The sequence below is a fragment of the Schistocerca nitens genome, chromosome 1, assembly GCF_023898315.1.
Source record: "Schistocerca nitens isolate TAMUIC-IGC-003100 chromosome 1, iqSchNite1.1, whole genome shotgun sequence".
Classification (NCBI taxonomy): Eukaryota; Metazoa; Arthropoda; class Insecta; order Orthoptera; family Acrididae; genus Schistocerca; species Schistocerca nitens.
The window spans coordinates 661,506,552-661,520,213 of NC_064614.1; the positions used below are offsets into that span (position 1 = coordinate 661,506,552).

At 39.7% G+C, this 13,662-nt stretch overlaps 1 protein-coding gene across 1 annotated transcript in view; it reads right to left on the bottom strand.

Moving 5' to 3' along the window:
• LOC126259146 (pre-mRNA-splicing factor CWC22 homolog) overlaps positions 1-13,662 on the bottom strand; it is a 137,282-nt gene that overhangs the window by 107,327 nt on the left and 16,293 nt on the right. The window contains exon 2 of the mRNA XM_049955696.1: positions 5,072-5,200. Coding sequence (XP_049811653.1) covers positions 5,072-5,200 — 129 coding nt within the window. The remainder of the gene's footprint in view (positions 1-5,071; positions 5,201-13,662) is intronic.

Here is a 13,662-nt window from a genome sequence, read left to right on the forward strand (position 1 = left end):
GAGGTTACGCAACACAGCGTAATGAATTGTTCTGTATAGCAATGTTACACTATCTATTAAAATAACTGTTCATCACATTGTAACCGAAGATTTGAACATTAAGAAGGTGACTACCAAACATGTCCTAAAAGTGTTGACTGATTAATGGAAGGACATGCAAGTGCTCCATTGACAAGAACTCTTGGAAATGTGTGAAAATGACCCTGATTTTTTAAACTCAGTCATGACTGGTGATGCGTGGATTTCTGAGTATGACCCAGAGATGAGAAAGGCAGAGTTCAGAGCAACACACCCCAAAACCTGCCACAAGAAGGCACAAATGAGAAAGTCCAAGATCACAACCACATTCATTGTCTTCTTGTCAGAGGCAATGTCCACTACGGATCTGTACCTACAGGGATCACTGTGAATGCACTTTTCTATTTAGAAGTCCTCAAAAGCTGAAAAGAAGAGTTGCAAGCTGGTGAAGCAACTTCAAGAATGAGAGGAGGTGGAAACTGCATCTTGACAATGCGTCACAACACAGTGTCTTCATGGTTAGCTCATTTTTGGCTACGACTCACACCCCACAGTTTCTCCATCCTCTCTACAGATCAGGCCTGGCTCTCCCAGACTTTTTTTCCCTCACTTAAAAGGAGGCCTGAAAAATAAACACTGGAATTGAAAACATCCAGGCTCACATTACGTTGGATGTAACCGACATCACGGAGAAGGCCTTCCAGGCCTGAAAACATCAGCTACAGAAATGTGTCAAAGCAGTAGGGTGCTATTCCAAAACTTTTTGACTAATTGTTCAATAAATGATAACTGTTATGAATCTGGTTGCATTACTCAGCTCATATATCCTACATTGAAACATGCTTGGAGTGTTTGAGACTGGGTTCCAGTGACCACTAGAATTCATTTCGCATTGTTTCCACATCTGCTTTACTGAACTGTTTTGATATTCTCCACAAAAATCAGTGGCTTCATTGGGTCATATGAATAAAACTGAGAATGTAATTTATTCTTGAAATTTCAGAAAATATTCTCAGATTTATATGAATAAAGAGTGTCACAGATTATACCTTCACCTGAAAATGTTCTCAGCTTGAGTAAACAGATGGGAGGAACTTGCTCAACATGAAGAACATTTTCCAAGTTCATACAAATAAAACTAGAGAAGTTTTTCACACAGGGAGAACATTCTTCATCTCCTGAAGTGAGCTTTGTAGCATACTTTGTTTACACATGTAACAATAAAAAAATTATTTGGCTGGCAAACTGCCTTCCCAAAAATCATGAAAGAAGAGAGGATGACCTTTCCAACAATACAAAAAATGAAAACCTTTCTGGGCTATTTAACAAACCAGGTTTTCAGACTGGCGTCAGCGAAGACTTAGGTATACACCAGACAACTGTGTCACGATATTTTCAGATGGTCTTCATCGTGTTTTCTCACAGCATAAATCTTATATTTTGTTAAGTTAGAAATAAGTAGGTGTATCAGAAAAATAAGAACTGATTTATTACAAGCCTAGTGATCTGTTTCTTGTAATGACCCCATACCAGCAACTGCTTAAGTACTTGATGCATGAGCGGACCATTGTGCATCAAATTTAACCAAAATTATCTCATATTAGAAAACACTCACAGAGTTCCAGTTGGCAGTAGATGAAAAGGTGATGTATTCTCAAGGTTTCGTTCCATAATGTGTTCATCTAACTTCAATAACAAAACAGTTTCCCGCATGTCAAAAATTCGTAACATCGTTGAAAAATGAATTTTCATCAACTGTTCCTAAGTTGTCTTAGTAACTGGATGCTGTACATAAAACTAATATCATATCAAAACCTAGTACAACTCTTCCAGAACATGCGATACCAGTTCGATATTTCTACACTGAATAGTTTGCCTATTTGAATGAGCTGAACGAAATGTAGGATTATGCATGCATTCTGTGTTGGATGCAGCAGATGACACACACTGAGAACCTTCTCAAAGAGCAGGGGAGATAGTGAGAAATAAATCCTTCACCAGTGAATATGCTTCAAATTTTTTATTCATATGAAATTGAGAACTTTCTCAGAACATTTCTTTTGCTCCGATCTTCTCCATAGAATGTTCTCTTCTTTTAGTCATACAACCCACTGTTGTGAAGGAATCACCATCAATTCTAGTGCAAACTAAATACTGAGTTGATAGTTTGGTCCCCGGTTTCCTAGCCTGTCCCTCTGCCCAAAGTATAACTATGGAACCCATCAAGTACTTAAACGGTTGCCAGTATGGAGTTGTTACAAGAAACAGATCATTAGGTTTGTAATAAATCAGTTCTAACTTTCTTTGATACACCTACTTATATCTAAGATTATGCCCACATTAAATTTTCTCTTGCTAGTCACTGAAATGGCCAGTCCTAAACGACCAGTGTCTGGTGTAAATTTAATTATTTTTATTTGCAAGGTGTCTGCTATCATACCACCTACTCCAGTTGTGGTTTGTATCCATAGGCACCAACCAGCCACAATGCCCACCTGGTTTGATAGTCATTTCTCAGTATCCAAAACGTATAAGCATTTGGTGATAGTCATTTCTCAGTATCCGAAAAAGGATAAGCACCTACACTTTGGCTTACCCTTGTGAGTCCTCCAATCTTGGGGTGCTTAGACCCTATCACGTTGGGCTGGTTGCTCAGTTGTCTCTTTGGCAAGAGTAGTTGTCTATGTAGTAAGAATGCCTAGGTGATTGCCATAAGGCATGGATTGGGTGCCATCTACAGCGTCCCTCCCCAAATGCCCTGCATGCATGTTTGCAAAGGTAGGCCAAAACTTGACTACAATATGCAGGTTCAAATGGTTTTAGTTTGCAATAGTTATGCAGAAATGTATATTCTTGCACAGGATAGACACACAGACTAGTACAGAGAGCTGCATTAAACCAGTCTCCTGACAAACATCCCTACCACCAAAACAACACAGAATGTGTCACATTGATAAGCACCAACCATGTCAGCTGTGGTGGAACAATGCTACAATTGACGTATCATGAATTACAATGTTATCAAGTTGTTAAAAAATGGCACCACATTCTGAAATTTTGTTTGAAAAGAATCTGCAGAGGTGATGAGCAGATAAATAAGACAGGGGTTTCCAGTTAAGTAAGGCTTGGGAACCAGCATTGTGCAAGTTCAATGCATGATGACTGTCTGCCAACTGAAAAGGTCATACCACAACCCATAGACATGCTCCTTATGCACCAGCGGCATCCCGATCCGTGTGATGGTGGCATGGATTCTGAGAACCGTGAATAGTGTGCCAGTAACGTACTTCCCTCCAACTAGCTAGTGGAGCTGAGAATTGTGAATAGTGCGTCAGCAGTACACTTCCCTTTCACCTAGCCAGTGGAGCTGCTCACAGGTACCGCAGTACTGAGCTCGATAGAGGGAGGGAGTGAGAATGTAAGACAGCACCCAGCAGAAGACAAATCAATCATCAGCTCACTTGAAAATCATAGTAAGTCAGCTTGCCAAATATCACACCACTGGCGTGAGGATACCTGGCTGGCACACACACACACACACACACACACACACACACACACACACACACACACACACGGGGAAAAAATCAAACACATCCTTTTCATAGGAACCATTCCAGCACTTTCCTTAGATGGGTTGGGGGAAATCACAATAAACCTATACATGGATAGACAGACAAAGATTTCAGCTGCTGTTCTTTTGAATGGGAGTCCAGCACCTAACCATTTTGCTGGCTTGTTCAGTATCAATTCAGTGGGTCCAACCTGATGACTTTGCAATATAGCAGTCAAAGTCAATTTGATATATAGATGTAGTGTCCAACATTTTCGGGAATGTAAAAGAGGTTCTTGTAGATGACCTTGACAAGGTTTGTCAGTCAGGCAACACAGAACTTGGAACAGAATGGACAGCATCTTGAAAAGATTTGAAAACAGGAGTAATGAAGTGTAGTAAAATTAAAATAGATGATTCTGAAGGATATCAGAAAATGAGACAGTAAAAGTACTCAGTGGTTATAATTAAAGTGCAGCTACTCACAGAGGTCCAGTGTGGGCTGTAATTATTGTATGGCAGCAAAACTTAGTGATGTTCTAATGTGTTAATGAGGTAGCAATTTATACTGGAAAAAAGTAGTTCCAATTTTGGCCACCATGTGCAAATCAGGCATTGTGAGGGCAAGAAAGCTGTACAGAAATGTTTCCATATGTAATGGATTAGGAATGGGATAAAAGGCTGAACAACTAAGAAAGGCATAATGCTGATTGTATTATTAACTACCAGTTAGACAATTTGTTCAATATGAGCACCAAAAATGTCAATGAGATGCTGTATTGGGCCATATTTGCACAATTTAGAACTATTTTTTTTTCCAGCATAAACTGGTTTCACATAAACACATTAGCATATCTACCAAGTTCCATTGACATATGATAATCACCACCATGTTCCCTTGACATATGACCACCATGAGTAGCTGTACTTTTATAATAACCACCTGGTAGTAGATGAGTTTTGCTATTTAAGCAGTAAAATAACTGATGATAGAAGTGAAGAGAATGTAACATATGGACTGGCAATAGTAAAAAGAAGCTTTTCTGGATAAGAGAAATATCTTATCTACCATAATTTTAAGTATGAGTATGTATCTTCTAAAGTATTCCTTGAGGTGTAGCTTTATATGGAAAAGATAGGTTTACTCTCATCAGAACTGACAATAAACCAACACCCAAAACAATAGTTCAGGTATGCATGCCGAAAGCAAAGACAAGATAGAGACTATATACAGTGATATTGAATGTGTAATTCACTATGTAAATATAAAATAAAATAGGAGATTGGAATGCCATAGTAAGAGAAAGAATACGAAACAGAGTTACAGAGGGATACAGTTTTTGTACTAGAAATGAGAGAGGAGAAATATTGAGTTCTGCAATAAATTTCAGCTAGTAATAGTGAATACATCATTCAAAAATCACTACAGGAGGAGAACAGAGAAGGGGACTCGAAACCAGGCAGTATTGATCATGCACATTAACTCTATGTTTGACTTACCACTCTCTGGTTAACAAGATGTGCGATGAATGTTACAGCTGAAATGCATGTGCTTTTATCATTTCTTCTGAAGCCACGTCTGAACTGAATAACAATCCGCCGCAGCAACAACTCTCCAATATTGGGAAACTAGAAAAGAATGACAATGGGTAATTTCAATATACATAAGGACTTGTCAGCATAGGAAGTATTGAACACATATCATTAAAGGGCATATTATAGAAGGGGGAAATGAAATATTACCAAAAAATTAAATATTACAATAAGTTCTAGAAAACACGTGGTCTAAGAAAGACTCTGCTTCAATGACAATAGTGTATTAGCTTGATCAGTTGGTAAAGCAATTTTTGTTTGTCATTTTGTTGAGTATGTATCCTATCGAGAATTTACTACAGTCTGTATTAAGGTGCCACGTGAACTGTGTACTGGATATCATAATTGCATTTGAAATTTACCACAAATTGCACTGGGTAATTTTTATTCTTATTCTTAGTTTGTTGGTAATGTTAGGTAGTTTTCAAGTTTCGGTTTTTCTGCGAATCCTGTCAAATATTTGCTCCCTCTCTGGTAGTGCACTGTGTAACCAGACTGACGAAATGAGAATACACGTGGCAGGTTATCTTGGTTTCTCAAAATATGTGTTTCCTAGAAGCACACACAAGATCTCCGCATAATGGAGCAGCATCAGAGATATTCATTTGCTTGGAGCAGTATCTCCCTCTGATAAATAACTACTTGAGAAACTGGACCCAAAACCACCCTGACATCATATTTCATCTGTTCTCTTTCAATACAAAGCTGCAACCCATCAATCTCCAGTTTGAACATATTCCAACATTATTCTTAAGCTATCAAAAGCTTGCTAAATAACAAATGCAACATGCCCCCAATGACTCGTACCATCAGAGATGGTATCATTTCTTTCTCTGTTACTGACACACACACACACACACACACACACACACACACACACACACACACACACACACAGTGCAGTCACATTAATGTGACAACACCTCAAAAGCCTGAATAACCACCTTTTGCAGCACAGACATGCAGAAAGAGAGTCTGTGATGTTCTGAGAAGTCCTGACAGGGATGTGGAGCCGTGCTGACTTCAGTGCCACACCAGCTGCACTAGGTTTCTCCATTGAAGATCCATGGCACGAACAGATTCTTGATTGGGTTTTATAGCTCGGAAGTTTGGTAGCCAGGGGAGTAAACTCATCCTGGTGCCCTTTAAACCCAAATGTGCAATGCAAGCAGTGCAATGTGTTGCACTGTCCTGCTGGTCAATGCCACTGTGCCAACAAAAAAAAAAAAACTGCAGGTGGGGGAGGATATAGTCCCCATGGGTAGATGCGTACTTCTATTGATTCACTGTACCTTCCAGAACGATGAAATCACCCAGAAAATGCCATGAAAATATTCCCTAGACCCTAACACTCCGTACTCTGGCTGGGATCCTTCTTACGATTGTTGTAAGGCCATACATGTCAACAGCCATCTGTCTGGTAGAGCATAAAACCTGATTCATCTGAAAAGGCCATCTGTCACCACTCAGCGGACATCCAATTGTGGTACTGGCATGCAAATTCCAGCCTCCACTGCTGATTAACCAGACTCAAGCTGCAGAAGCCCTTATGCAACATTTGCAAAACAGTCACTGAGGTCACACTGTTGGTAGCCCCTTGGTTTATCTGGGCAGTCAGTTTCTCAACAGTTACATGTCTATTTGTCTGTACACGTCTCTGTAGCCATCGTTCATCCCCATCATTCCTGTGGTGCGCCACAGTTGCCTTGGCACCTGTTTTAGATAGGATCATTTTGTCATGCATGGATTACTTTAACCACAGGTTACAAACTTAGCTTCCACCCTTTTGGACCTCGTGCCCTTATGGATGTCAGATAAATCAATCCGTTTCCACATTACAACAATGACTGCACTGTTTTCCACAGCCCCCGACATGATTTATATACCCTCCACTGCTAGTGCTGCCACCTGCCACCTGTGAGTAGTTATTGCATGTTGACATCAAACATGTGACTGGACCGTGTAATATTAGCTATTTTACACAGCTGCAAAAAAAAAAAAAAAAAAAAAAAAAAAAAAAAAAAAAAAATTGTATATAGGATTACATACTTTCTCCTTGATCTTGGTCACTGTACACCAGCTGTTCTGCTAGCTATACAGGTCACTGAGTACTACCAAAATGCTTCCTATAGCTCAGCCCTTAAATTTATTGCAACTGCTCAATATTTCTTCATTATTCTCACAACTAATGTCAGTGTTTGGTGTTCCATCTAAATAGTTTTTTTTCCCCCAAGCAAGCCTATACAACATAGTTTTCCAGTACTCTACACCTTAATTAAGAACACTTTCTCAATAATTTTAAACTTGGGTGCAGATCACCATCTCCATAGACATTGGTTATGGCACAGACTTGTATTAAGGACCAATGAGAGGTTAATTTGCCACACAGATGAGAACCTAAATGCTAAGGAGCTGTAGTATCTGGGTAGGGTCAAGGATGTTTGTTGGTTTTGTATATCCTAAGGGCACACAATAGCACAACCATTACCATCTATACATTTATACTTGAAGTTTCATTACAAAATAAACTGTTCACAGAAACTCGTCACTAATTTATCAGTAATGTACTGAAAGCAATAAATTTACAAAAGCTTTTTAAAATAGGCCTACATAAATACTGAAGAAGTTTGACTGTTATAATATTTTGAGAAACCACACAAGATAATCCTTCCCAATACCTCTGGGAGAATGAGAGAACTGCAAATCCCTAAGTTTCACAGCATATTGACATCTGAACGCAACAGGCAATGCACACTGTTGGGTCCTCTCACTGCAAAAGAAAGCTGTGCATCAAAGAATGGTGCGCAATCCAGAGCTGAACTAAGGCCCTTTACTTCAACTCAATAACCAGAAGAAGCTAACACATGGTCAGGAAGTAAGATTCAAACCCAGTTTATCGCCCCTCTTCCAGCTACTACAAAGATGCTTGATGCTGTTCAACAGCAAGGTTACAGAAAGTAGGACAGTTTTATTTTGTGTGTATTGTTCAATGTCTGTAATTACTAGATGTCCTGGTACCCTGCACACAATATCGCCTGCATCACTAGATGTCAAAGGCAAAATGTGTACTAGACGGACTGGACAGGTTGGGGTACATGCATTGAATGGCTTATTGTGCACTCAGGAAATTTGAGCAGATGAGGAACTGTGTGGCTGTACAGCATCTCATTTGCCACAGTGGTCTACAGGTTGGATACATTGATGTGACAAAAGTCATGGGATAGAGAGATGCACATACACAGATGGCGGTAGTATCGCATACACAAGGTATAAAAGAGCAATGCATTGGGAGAGTTGTCATTTCTACTCAGGTGATTCATGTGAAAAGCTTTCCTATGTGACTACAGCAGCATGACAGAAATTAACAGACTTTCAGTGTGGAATTGTAATCGGAGCTAGATGCATGGGACATTCCATTTTGGGAACCGTTAGGGAATTCAAGAGTCTGCAATCCAGAGCGTCAAGAGTGTGCCAAGCATAGAGCATACCATAGTTCAGGCATTACCTCTCAACACAGACAATGTGGTTGACAGCCTCCACTTAACAACCAAGAGCAGTGGCATTTGCATAGAGTTGTCAGTGCTAAAAGACAACCAACACTTTGTGAAATTACTACGGAAATCAACGTGGGACATATAACGAACATATCCATTAGGACAGTGCTGCAAAATTTGGCATTAACGGGCTATAACAGCAGACGATGGGTGTGAGTGCCTTTGCTAACAGCAAGACATCGCCCGCAGCGCCTCTCCTGGGCTTGTGACCATATCGGTTGGATCCTAGACAACTGAAAAACCATGGCATGATCAGATGAGTCCAGATGTAAGTTGGCAAGAGTTGATGACAGGCTTCGAGTGTATTGCAGACTCCATGAAGCCATGGACACAAGTTGTCAACAAGGCATTGTGCAAGCTAGAGGTGGCTCTGTAACAGTGTGAGCTGTGTTTACATGGAATGGACTGGGTCCTCTGGATGTTCACCTACTTGGAGACCATTTATAGTTATTTGTGGATGTCATGTTCCCAAACAACAATGGAATTTTTGTGGATGACAACGTGCCATGTCATCAGGCCACAACTGTTCATGACTGGTTTGAAGAACATTCTGGACAATTCGAGGGAATGATTTGGCCATCCAGGTCACCGGACATGAATCCCATTTATAGGATGTAATCGAGATGTCAGTTCAAGCATACAATCCTGAACTGGCAACACTTTCGCAATTATGTACGGCTATAGAGGCAGCATGGCTCAATATTTCTGCAAGGAACTTCCAACAATGTGTTGAGTCCATGCCATGTTGAGTTGCTGCACTATGCCAGACAAAAGGTCAGACATTATATTAGGAGATATACCACGACTTTTGTTACCTCAGTGCATACCTCAGCATCACAAACTGTGAACTGGTACAGTAAGTAGATCTTTAGGATACAAAAAAGGAAGACTATAGATTGGCCAAAGTTATTACCCTGCCTACATCCATCAGTGTAAACTGGTAAGTAAATGCAGCAATAGAATAAGATCTCCAAAAATTTATTTTGAAAATAAACTCAGGGGTTGTCTCCCTGTCAAACTAATATCAATCTAATTTAATTCTGGTTATCCAAAATACTGCGGCAGCAAATGACTGCATCACTGTGTATGGACTATGCCTCAGTCCACACAGAATGCCATATGGTCTCGCACTGCATGTATCCAAAATTTCTTTGGTCCGTGTGAGCATTTGGAGGATGTCATTACTTCGGGTTGATGATCAATCAGATGGAAGAATCCCTGTTCTTCAGAATAAATGGTGTGTGTGTGTGTGTGTGTGTGTGTGTGTGTGTGTGGGTGGGTGGGTGGGTGGGTGGGCGCGCGCGCGCACGTGCTTATTATTGAAGCTGATCAGGATCAATAATGCATATTGAAAGATTGAAGCACAGTGTAGTCGACTGGTGGGTCAGCTATGAGAATCCTGATCAATTGGGGTTCCAGTATTTGGTTGTCAATCACAGGCAAAAGTTAAGAAGAGGGACTACAAAATTACTCACAAGTTTTGCAGAGCAATGTTGGATTTCAGTGTTGACATTATCCATCAAGAGGTGTGTTGGCAGTGCAAGAAGGCGTGACATTTCAGGTAGTCATAAGAAAATAGCAGAGAAACAATGTTTTGTAGAAATGCATGAAAACTAATAGTAATACCACCTCAAAATGTGCGGTGTATTAGGGGAAGGAAGGAAGGAAGAAAAAAGAAAGATAGAGCTAATTTATTATGTCCTTATGTAACCACAATCTCTGCCCATGCTACATAATCTAAAATATTGTGTGGAACCAATTCAAAAGAATATCAGAAGTTTTCACTTTAAGTATTAAAACTTTTAAGCTGCTGTCTCACTTCTCGTTGATTACCTACAACTATTCTCCCACTGGCTACATAAAATGGATGCTTATCAACCAGTGTGAAGAACAGGACAAGCATCCTGCCTAACCTTCCCCCATTCTTAACATTGGCCCACCCAGATACAAATTTAAAGAAAAGAATGATATTAGCCTAGCAAAAATATAAAGAAGGATTAACTAGGGCTGTGAAGAACTTTGCGTGTCTGAAAAGATGACAGTGGACTACATTAAAATTTAACTGGGTAAGTATGTCTGTCTAATTTTTTATTATGTAACAATATTATGAGAAGGAAAGTTGCTACTCACCATGTAGCAAAGATGCTGAGTCGCAGAGGGGCAGAACAGAATTAAAGCTTTTGGCCATTAAGGCCTTCATCAACAACAGACACACACACACACACACACACACACACACACACACACACACAACTACAGTCTCAGGCAGCTGAAACCATTTAATTGTGAGATTCTTTTTGTTGTGCCTATTTGTGACTCAGTATCTTCACTATATGGTGAGTAGCAACTTTCCTTTCATAATATTGTTACATTCCATCTTGGATTTTCGATTGTTTCATTTTATTTATTATGTAAATGTGATTTCCCCATTTTAGCATAGTGATGTTTGATATGGTGGCAGCAGATTTGCACAATTGCTATGTGTTAAAAGTATTAGTCTAAACACATGATGGGTTTGAGTAATATTAGGAAGTCCTTCAGGACCACAACATAGGCCCCGGGCAGACTACGTGGCAGTCCCCTGTAAAGTTGACTGTTAAACTATCCATTCCACCTCAAGTAAATAAGATATGTACATTGACTGCAGAGATAAGAGGAAGAGATAATTTTCAAACTCCTTAACTGAAACTTGTCAAAAGCAGCAAGAAAAATCGACTCAACACAACTTCTTTCATTGAGTAGCACGGAAACTTTCTAAGAACCTTGGCTCAGCAGTCAGTTGGTCTCACTTCACTCGGACACTGGGTGCACAACCCCGTGTCAGTGTTTCAACAGCAACATTTCCAGATAGTCACCCACGCACACTGAATGACAGTTTCATTACTACTGACCACTGGTTAAAGGTGGTCCTCTTTAGATCATCTGCCCATTTAATGGGGTGACTATTCCAACCAAATTTCTGGGATAATGTGTAAAGAAGGCAGTACATACCACTACACCTAACTACAAACAGACAGACAGACAGACCAAGGAATCTTTCTGAATGTGGATTATTCAGTCTACAGTTCTCCCATCCCCCTCCCCATGAACCACTGATTGCTATGGTGGGGTGGCTTACATGTCTAAATAATACAAATAGCTGAAAGGCAGATGCGACCAGATTGGAGAGGTGTCCAACACATGGTTTCTGGGTGGCGGCGGCCTTTACAGTACTTACAGGGGCAACAGTCTGGATGACTGATTTGGTGTTGTAACATGAGAACCAACATAACCTCACTTTGTTGGCACTGTGGACAGTTAAAAGCAAGGGGAAACTAGTTGTTTTATTTCCTTAGGACATTCAGCTTTATACTATGGTTTAACGATGAAGGCATCCTCTTACGTTAAATAATCCAGAGGTAAAATAGTCTCCTGTTCAGATCTCCAGCAAGGACTACTCAGCAAGACATTTCCATGAGGAAAAATTAATTCTGCGGGTCGCAGAGTGGAAGGTTGGAAAACATAATAGGGCAAATACATTAGAGAATTTGAAAAGGGAAACATGTTGGTTGGAGTTAGATATACTGGGAATTAGGGATGTGAAGTTGCAGGAAGAACACGACTCCAGGTCCATTGAGTACAGTGTTATTAAGCACGAATCCAGCTGGTTGGGTTCTGGCAGGATCACAATTCCTTACTTCCTCCTCCCCCTTTCCCTCCTCCAAATATAATTTGCTGTCACTCCCACTTTCAATATACCACAGTTGCCTTGAATTTAATAACAGAATATATAAACATTTTATAAAAATATTACAGTAACACTTCAAATATCACTTTAGTGTAACTTACAAGAATAATAATTTATACAATATTAAGTCAATTTGTCTGCTCACTATTATCAGTATTTCACTCAGCACTATGAATGTGAACACAGACCTGCTGACTATAGACATGCGAGCTTATAAATGAGAATAATCCTGTTTTGTTTTTCCAACTACTTTTGGAATAGTTAGTCATGATGTTTTTTTTTTCTTTTTTCCCCTAGTGGAGTGTCTTTCTTGTCCTGTCTTACTAAACTTCTTGAGGTGTCAGTTTTATTTGTGGAATTGTGAACAGTGTCGGATTTGTTGTTGACAGCAGGTATGACCAGACTGTGAATGGAGTGTCCCCTGGAGTCATTCAGGCTGTAAACACATTCACGTGAACTAGCTCTCAAACGAGCAACTAGAAAGTGTTCTGTGGCATATATAGCTTGTTGTTTTCTAGATCTTTCTCATTTTAGATGGTTTTAACACTCTTTTATTTTCTGAAAATTATCTAAGATACCTGGAAATTAATATATTTAGTAAAATCATCTTTTTCTTGGGGGGGGGGGGGGGGTTTCACGCCTCGGCCCCTTCAATCTGCATAAAATCAAGTAGGGGTAATGCAGGAGTAGGTCTTACAATGAATAATAAATAGGAATGCAGGTGAGATACTCCAGACAATGTAGGTATCATGTTATCATAGTCAAGATAGAAACAAAACCCAAAACAGAAGTACATGTCTGTATATTTACAAGCTCCACAGATTAAGAAGAGAGAGAAAGAATACATGACAAGGTAAAAGAAATTATTCCAATTGTTAAGGGAGCTGAAATTGCCATTGGAAACAGGAATTCGACAATAGGAAAAGCAAGAGAAGGAAAAATTCCACTCGTAGGAGAAAACACACTCAGAGAAATGAAAGAAAGGGGAAGCTGCCTCGTAGAATTTTGCCCAGCTTGCAATTTATCATTACTACCCTTGGTTTAACAATAATGAAGTATGGGTTTATAAGTGGAAGATACCTTAAATCAACGTTTAAGATACATTACCTAATTATATGACAGAGATTTCAAAACCAAATTTTCAACTGCAAAACAAGAGATGTGGACAATAGTTCTGTGGTCATGAACTGCAGGTTAACACAGAGAGTATCAAAGGC